At 42.5% G+C, this 8,235-nt stretch overlaps 1 protein-coding gene across 1 annotated transcript in view; it reads right to left on the bottom strand.

Annotated features, from left to right (window-relative positions):
• The window catches only part of DLST (dihydrolipoamide S-succinyltransferase), a 19,855-nt gene that overhangs the window by 6,461 nt on the left and 5,159 nt on the right, over positions 1-8,235 (bottom strand). The window contains exons 4-10 of the mRNA XM_007459740.1: positions 6,973-7,028; positions 6,759-6,833; positions 6,484-6,539; positions 5,874-5,985; positions 4,225-4,380; positions 3,770-3,846; positions 1,860-1,957 (exon numbers count right to left, since the gene is read on the bottom strand). Of these exons, the coding sequence (XP_007459802.1) occupies positions 1,860-1,957; positions 3,770-3,846; positions 4,225-4,380; positions 5,874-5,985; positions 6,484-6,539; positions 6,759-6,833; positions 6,973-7,028 (630 nt within the window). The remainder of the gene's footprint in view (positions 1-1,859; positions 1,958-3,769; positions 3,847-4,224; positions 4,381-5,873; positions 5,986-6,483; positions 6,540-6,758; positions 6,834-6,972; positions 7,029-8,235) is intronic.

Below are 8,235 nucleotides of genomic sequence, written 5' to 3'. Positions count from 1 at the left end.
GGGAAAGAGAAGTGATAAACATCTCTGCTCTCAAAACTGCCCAAATGTTATTGTCTGGTCATTAAGTAGTTTCTATTTCAGAGCTCTGCCCTTGCAGGCAGAGGCTGGGACAACAGGGGAGAGGAGAAGGTCTCAGAAAGGCCCCTTATGGGTTAGCTGATCAGTGCAAGACCCAAAGGGCACTCAATCTAAACCAGATTACTGACTGCAGTAAGACCCCAGGCCATCATTAAGTGACACTTCGATTAGCTGCTGAAAGGAGATCCAGCTATTGTACTTACCTTCAATCAAAGCTGTTGGGCCAACTGCATCTTTCAAGGCCACAAATATTTACATGTTTTGTCTTAAGGAATTGGGTAGAATTTCAAAGCCCAATTCGATTTGTGTACAATTTGGCCCTAATGCACTGAAACATAAGCTGCAGCCCTTGTGATTCATTAGTTAAGGTCCTTCCCTACATCCTATGGATAGGAGAGAAATCTTTGGCTTGAATGACATCCAGTCTTTTGGGAAGCTTCACAATAGAATGTATGACATCTAGTGAAATGGGCCACAGAGTCCTACTCTGTGAGTGCCACAGCATACTCCCCTCTCTATACTTCTCAGACCCCTTCCAAAGGAGACCAATTTCCTTAATGAAATGTAGATTCACAGACTAAACACTTGGGACAAAAATAAAAAACAGAGATGACCTGAAGACTTGATGATTTTACCTCCTATATTAACTATGAACTCTTACCCTGGCACTTAAAACATTCTGAAGTATGGATCCAACTTTCTTTACCATTCTTTCTTACACATATTTCTCACAGCAATTGTTTCTCAAATGTGTCATGTACTTTCCTGTCTGTGCCAGGTCCATATTGTTAACACCTTCTGGAATGACCTTCCTCCACTAGGTCAAAGTGCTAGTCGTTCTTTAAGGTCTATTAAAAATCTCTTTCCTCCAGGAAGCCTTTCCTGATCCCTACCTCCACCCTGTCACCTCATAAACAAATGATCTCATTCTCTTCTCCACTTCATACATTTTGTATCCTCCTGATACTGATACTAGAGATTTTACTTTCTATTTATCTAAGCAAGATGGTAGCTCTATGAGGGTAAGGGCTCTTTTTCACTCATCTTTGCATCCCCCTTAAATATAGTGTAATATCCTGTGCACAGTAAGCACTCAAAAACTGTTTGTTGACTTTAACTACAATCTCTTCCCTACAGTCCTGACACCTATAAACATCAAAGTCTTGAAGAAGATAAGTGAGCCAACGATTAGCTCACTACGGAAATGGGTATACTGAATTAGCCCCTTTGGTTAATTCTGAAGTTTTTCTTTAAAAGCACAACTTGCTTCCCATTTCATTATCAAAGCTGGGAAAGGTGAAAGTTACGACAAGCCTATGCCTTTCCACCCACTCAATTCTGAGTCGCTTAGGAACACACCTAAGGAGCAGTCCCAGTGAGAAGGAAGCAGGGTATGGCGCCTGACTCTGGGCATGCTGTCAAGTGATTCTGTATCCCTAGGGGAGCCTTGTCAGCCTGGATGCCCTATCTCTACTTGTCAGCTCGACAGTAGTCATTAGAGTTTAAGACTATTACCAGCCTCGTTTATCAGAAATCACAAGATTCAGGTATAAAAGTAAAAGGCTAAGTTTTTTAGGTCACAGAGGAGGCAGGCACAGTATTAGGAAAGTCGATTAGAGAGTGAAACCAGTGGGTCACTCTGTATAAGTCAACAAGCACTGCAAAGAAGTACTTCTTTCCTGTTAAGTTAGTTTCGGAATCAGCACTAGGTAGGGACTTGGGCAAGTTCAAGTGTTCTCCAAGAAAACGGGCACAGGGAGGAAGAGGACTAGAGCTCTCACCTCATGTCAATCTCATTGAAAGTGGTAAGCATTGCGCAGGTATTCTGAGCCTCCTTCAGACGCTGAGCAATGCGCTGCCGCATCCTATTCATTTTCTCCTGAAAGGGAAAGTGGGACAAGTATTGACCACCTGGTCTCTCTGGACCTAACCCTTCGCACTTAGTCTGAGTGAGCACTGGGCTTGCTAGGAGTGGATAAGGACAGACTGTAGTATCTAAATACAGGGAGAGATCCAGGCTTCCTCTTTCCTGTGGTGGCCCTGCTCCTCTGTGCAAGAACAAGGAAACACAGACACAAACTACCCACTCAGATGTGCCTGAAGTTTGACCAAGAATAGAGGCCTACAACAAACACATGAAAAGATGCTCAACATCACTAATCATTAGAGAAATGCAAATCAAAACTACAATGAGATTATCACCTCACACTAGTCAGAATGGCCATTATCAAAAAATCTACAAACAATAAATGCTGGAGAGGGTGTGGAGAAAAGGGAACCCTCTTGCACTGTTAGTGGGAATGTAAATTGATACAGCCACTATGGAGAACAGTATGGAAGTTCCTTAAAAAACTAAAAATAGAACTACAATATGACCCAGCAATCCCACTACTGGGCATACACCCTAAGAAAACCATAATTCAAAAGGAGTCATGTACCACAATGTTCACTGCAGCACTATTTACAATAGCCAAGACATGGAAGCAACCTAAGTGTCCATCGACAGATGAATGGATAAGGAAGATGTGGCACGTATATACAATGGAATATTACTCAGCTATACAAAGAAATGAAATTGAGTTATTTGTAGTGAGGTGGATGAACCCAGAGTCTGTCACACAGAGTGAAGTCAGAGAGAGAAAAACAAATACCGTATGCTTACACATATATATGGAATCTAAAAGAAAAACGGTTCTGATGACCCCAGGGGCAGGACAGGAATAAAGACGCAGACGTAGAGAATGGACTTGAGGACACGGGGAGGGGGAAGGGTAAGCTGGGAAGAAGTGAGAGAGCGGCATGGACATATATACACTACCAAATGTAAAACAGATAGCTAGTGGGAAGCAGCCGCACAGCACAGGGAGACCAGCTCGGTGCTTTGTGACCACCTAGAGGGGTGGGATGAGCGTGGGAGACGCAAGAGGGAGGGGATATGGGGATATACGTATGCATACAGCTGATTCACTTTGTTATACAGCAGAAACTAACACAACATTGTAAAGCAGTTATACTCCAATAAAGATGTTTAAAAAAAAAAAAAAGAATAGAGGCCTCGGATATGGTTTGATTTAAAAACCAAAACCAATTTATGGAAGTGTGTGGGGTAGGGCTAGCCAGCCCAAGAGTCATTGCACAAAGGGAAATTTCTGGTAATAAAGACTTGCACGAGAATAGCTACTGGTGGGATGGAAACTCAGAAGCAACAAACTTTTGAGGCTATAGTATTTTTAGGAGGTATTCTCAGGCAGAGGAACCCACCCTCTTGACCATACTTCCTTGAGGTCTTATGTCTGCTCCTGACTGCCACTGGGTAGCCCTCAGCTAAGTATCCCGGAAGTATAGGAAAAGAACTCACTAAACCACCTCTCTGAAGTATGTGTTATCGTGGGAGGGAAGGGATGCGTCACTAGGCTACCATCCCCTGCGTATATCTTACTCACCCACAGCATTTCGCTGCTGGCATAACAAAGTGGGAAAACCCAATGGACAAGTGTTCAGAAGACCTCTGGTTCTAGTCCTGTCATTTGACAGTCATGTCACTGAACAAGTCGCATCCTAAACTCAATTTCCTTGTCAAGACCAAGGGAATCAGCTGCCAGCCATTCAAAGGTAGGCAGAGCATACCCACTCCATTAATCTCAGCACTGCCCCTCAGCTTCTTTCTTGGAAGTGGTCCTCAGAGACTTACCCGATGTTCTGAACGCAGACCTGTGCCAGCTCCTGGCTCACCTACTGGAGGGGCAGCAGTGGGTTTTACGGCAGACACTGAAAATGAAGAAAGGGTGCAATGCATCAGAAAATGAGAAACATCTACTTGAGTCCATGCCAGTGCTTTCACACTGTACTGTCACTTAATCTTCAAGATACGCTGAGGTGTATTAGTATCATTCCTACTTCACGAACGAACAATCTGCTCAGAGAAGTTAAATAACTAGCCTCAAGTCACACAGCTATACATTCAGCTAAAAAGCTGAGATGCAAACCCTTTGTATCAGGTCTTCTGATACAAAGTCTAGAATTCTTTCTACAAAGCAGACAGTGGAGCCTGTTCAGAGCCGTAATTAGTCTTAGACTGTGAGGGAACATGATATAAGATGAGATGTTGTTCTCCCACATAAAGACACGTGGGAGCCAGAGGCTTACCTGGTTTGCTAGTGAGAGGTTGTGAGGGCGAGGGCACTGGTGGCAGCTGAGTGGGTATAGATGCTGCAGGGGGAGGAGGAACTGCCGATGCTGCAGGTTCTGCTTTTGGGGCTGCGGCAGCAGGAGCTTCGGCTGGCCTGGCCTTAGCAGGAACAGCTGAAAAACAAGAAAAATAGATGCCATTGGCACTATCTGGAATGGAAAACTGCAGATACTAAGTAGAATTTAGCAGCAAAAGCTCTATCTCCAATCAATTAACAAATGCTGCCTGAGTATTTGCTATACATGTAAAGCTTTGAGATACACAGAATGATTTAAGGCACTACGCTTCTATTCCCCAGGGCTCCTAGATGTCCTACATTAGATAACTGACTTAACTCAGCTGCCTTCCTGATTTCACAAATATCTACTGATCATCAAATTCAGCCAGTACTTTCAAAGCACCTACTAAAGTCCATGGTAATGTAAACTTCAAAGCAAAAGAAACCCAGGTAATTTAAGATGTTAAAATACACACATAAGAGCAACACCTTCCTAGTTATGGTAAAATACTGATCGTCTCCTCTTCTATTTTAACATCCCATGTGGGAGAATACTCTTAACTATTAAAAATTAAAAGTTTAAATAATCAAGGGTACATTTAGACTGAAGACTTCAAAGCATTTTATCTAGGATAACTTTATAAACCAATGAGGTGGTCAAGCAATATAAATTCACAACTTTAAATATTTTTGATTTTACCAATTTGGACATCACATCTGGGTTTACATTTAAATTAGAAGAACATTCTCTTAAGGAATGATCAGAAGACGAAATTCTCCAACTAGAAGAATCAATCTTATCCCCTAGCCTTCTAATGTATGTTGTTTCCATTCTGGGCTTCTGGTCTTGCCCTGATCAATCATAACGATGCAATCTACCATCTTTCTGCTTAACTATCTTAACAATGAAAAAAATACTTCAGTAGTTACAGCATTTAATTAAGAATCAGAAAGTTCTTTTCTAATCTCTAATACTGACTGTGAGATCCAGTACAAATTCATTTCCTTACTTCTCATTTCTTCCCAAGAGAAATCCAACCCTCCCTAAAAAATGTTATGAGAGAATAGATATGAAAAAACTACACCAAATTCTCTATAACAGACAGGATGAAATACTACTTCTGGTTTTAGAAGAGTGGCTCCCAGCCCTGGCTGTGTATCAGAATCACTTGGACAGCGTTAAAAACAACAACAATGAAAACTATGATAAGATAACCAGGATCTGAAAACCCCAGATTTAATATATCAGAATCCCTGGGACTCAGAATCTAGGCATTTGTATTATTTTTAAAGCCTCCATGTGACTCTGATGCCAGGGTTGGAGTGGGGGGGAAAATCACTGTCTTTAGAATCTTCTTCATTCCTATTTAAGAAAAGGTCCAGCACAATAAAGAACAGAGTATTATGAGCTTTATTTTTTTAATACCCTTTTCTTCTAAAACTTGACATTTAAAGTTCACAATATAAATAGCTCCCCTCTTACTGCCTCAAAAAGGGCAGAGGGAATGCCAAATGGTCTTTGAGGTATCAAGGAATTAGTATATTATGCTTAGCCCCAGTTCCAAGGGGGAACACTGGAGACCTTGACAACCAGGAGAACTTCTTTACCGCCAGTTTTCCTGAGTGTGAAAAGAGGAGTGCCTCCTTCTACTTTTCCCCCATCAGGTACCAAAAGAGCTTCAATCATGCCATTTGCTGGTGATGGAACCTGCACAGATGTCTTGAAAAGAAGACAGATGGAGAAAGAGTCCAAATTTTTACTCAGCATTAGAAAATTAATTGTATAGAATCTCAAATGAGTCACAAGAGTTGCAACACAGATACACAAGACCCTGTATATAGAAACACCAAGGCCACACTTTCAGAGTAAGAGTAATCAATGCTACTGTGAAGATTCACCCTTTCTGTCCTTTCTCAGAACACTAAAGCAAGATTCAGTTAATGTGTTTCCAAATGATACATAAAAACAACTGGAAACAGCTCATGCACACACACACAAAAGCTATAAAACTAAAGCTATTAAAGTACATAATACATACACCTAGAACAATCTAAAATTAAACTTTTAATGTTTTCTTTTTAATGAGCTATTCCAACAATTTTACAACTGAGGCAGTTAAAAATTATCTATAACCAACAGTTAAGTCCCTGTTCCTTTCATTAGGTTAAGAAACCAAGGGGAGACCATGAAAAGTTGGCACTAATAGGACAAGCCTACCTTGTCAGTTTCAATCTCACAAACCACTTCATCTTCTGCAACTGTGTCTCCAACAGCTGAAAAGACAGTCAAAGGCTACCTCTTAGGGTGCAGGGGGGAACCCTCCAGTAGCCACAAAATCCCCATTGGCAGGTGTGTTACAAGACCCCTTTCCTAAAGCCAGGGGAAAGTACACTGCAGGTAAAGAAAAGGGTGGAGCCACTGATTATCATGGGGGTAAAGGGGACTTTTCAAAAGTATTTAAACTTAAGAAGTGAGAAGGCACTAAATCTTACCTTTCTCCCACCTGACATCCCCTTCTGTGACAGATTCTGCAAATGCTGGGGTTTTGACTGTAATCACATCATCCTCTAGGAAAAAAGGGGGAAAAAAAAATCACATAGTCCACATTTCTCCTTTACAATTTTTTTCTTTACTTAAATTCAGTCAATTGTTGTTCTTCCCATTAAAACTCCATTCCCAATAAGGTAGGGAGCTGAAGGTACTTACTGCACACAGCTGTAGTTCTGAAAAAGCGAACACTGAAGACACTACCACTGTTAATGCTAGAAAACAAACATAAAAGTAAACTCCTTTAACAGGTGATTCACTCACATTTTAGTCTAGATAAGGCACCACAGGTCACCTTCCCTTTTGTATTTTCATTTTTTAAATTTTTATTGGAGTATAGTTGATTTACAATGTTGTGTTAGTTTCTGCTGTCAGCAAAGTGAATCAGTTATACATATATCCACTCTTTTTTAGATTCTTTCACCTTCCCTTTATTTTTTTTATTATTATTATTATTTTGCGGTACGCGGGCCCCTCACTGTTGTGGCCTCTCCCGTTGCGGAGCACAGGCTCTGGACGCGCAGGCTCAGCGGTCATGGCTCACGGGCCCAGCCGCTCCGTGGCATGTGGGATCCTCCCAGACCGGGGCGCGAACCCGCGTCCCCTGCATCGGCAGGCGGACTCTCAACCACTGCGCCACCACGGAAGCCCCACCTTCCCTTTAAATCAGTGATTCTTGACTAGGAGTGCCCATCAGTGTTACCTGGGAGAACTTTTTCAAAGCATACATGTCTAGGCCCCATTCCCAGAGATTCTGACTCAGCATGCCTAGAGCAAAGCCTGGATGACTTGGGCGCCTTAAACAGTGAGTCCCTTGGGTGACTGAAATGTGCTGCAGTGAAATGCCAGCTCTCCCAGAACAGACCTAGTTTGGGTCTTTGAAGAAAAAGATAGCATCTTGGCCCTTTGCATACCCACCAAAAGGACTCAGCTTCCTGATGACGTTTTTTCTTAACTAAATGCAAGTAAGATAAATTGTGTGCCCTCAGGGTACATGCCACTGTGCCACATACAACAGAATTTCTGTCCACATGATTATAGATTTATATAGGACAGCAAGATGAGACAGTTAACAAGTAAAACAAGGTGTTATATGCAAACAAAACACCAAAAAACTGATACAGTATCTCCTAATCTGTTCTCTTGCCAGGAGGCAGCGTTATCAGTCCATTCTGGACTCATTCAAGAGGAACTTCAAAAGAGCAAGGTAGGGCTTCCCTGGTGGCACAGTGGTTGGGAGTCCACCTGTCAATGCAGGGGACACGGGTTCGTGCCCGGGTCTGGGAAGATCCTACATGCCGCCGAGTGGCTGGGCCCAGTGAGCCATGGCTGCTGCGTGAGCCATGGCTGCTGAGCCTGCGCATCCAGAGCCCGTGCTCCGCAACGGGAGAGGCCACAACAGTGAGAGGCCGCGTACCGCAA

The sequence above is a fragment of the Lipotes vexillifer genome, unplaced genomic scaffold, assembly GCF_000442215.2.
Source record: "Lipotes vexillifer unplaced genomic scaffold, Lipotes_vexillifer_v1.1 scaffold39, whole genome shotgun sequence".
Lineage (NCBI taxonomy): Eukaryota > Metazoa > Chordata > Mammalia > Artiodactyla > Lipotidae > Lipotes > Lipotes vexillifer.
Note: the sequence above shows the minus strand (reverse complement) of the source record. Positions and strands in the feature narration are given on the sequence as shown.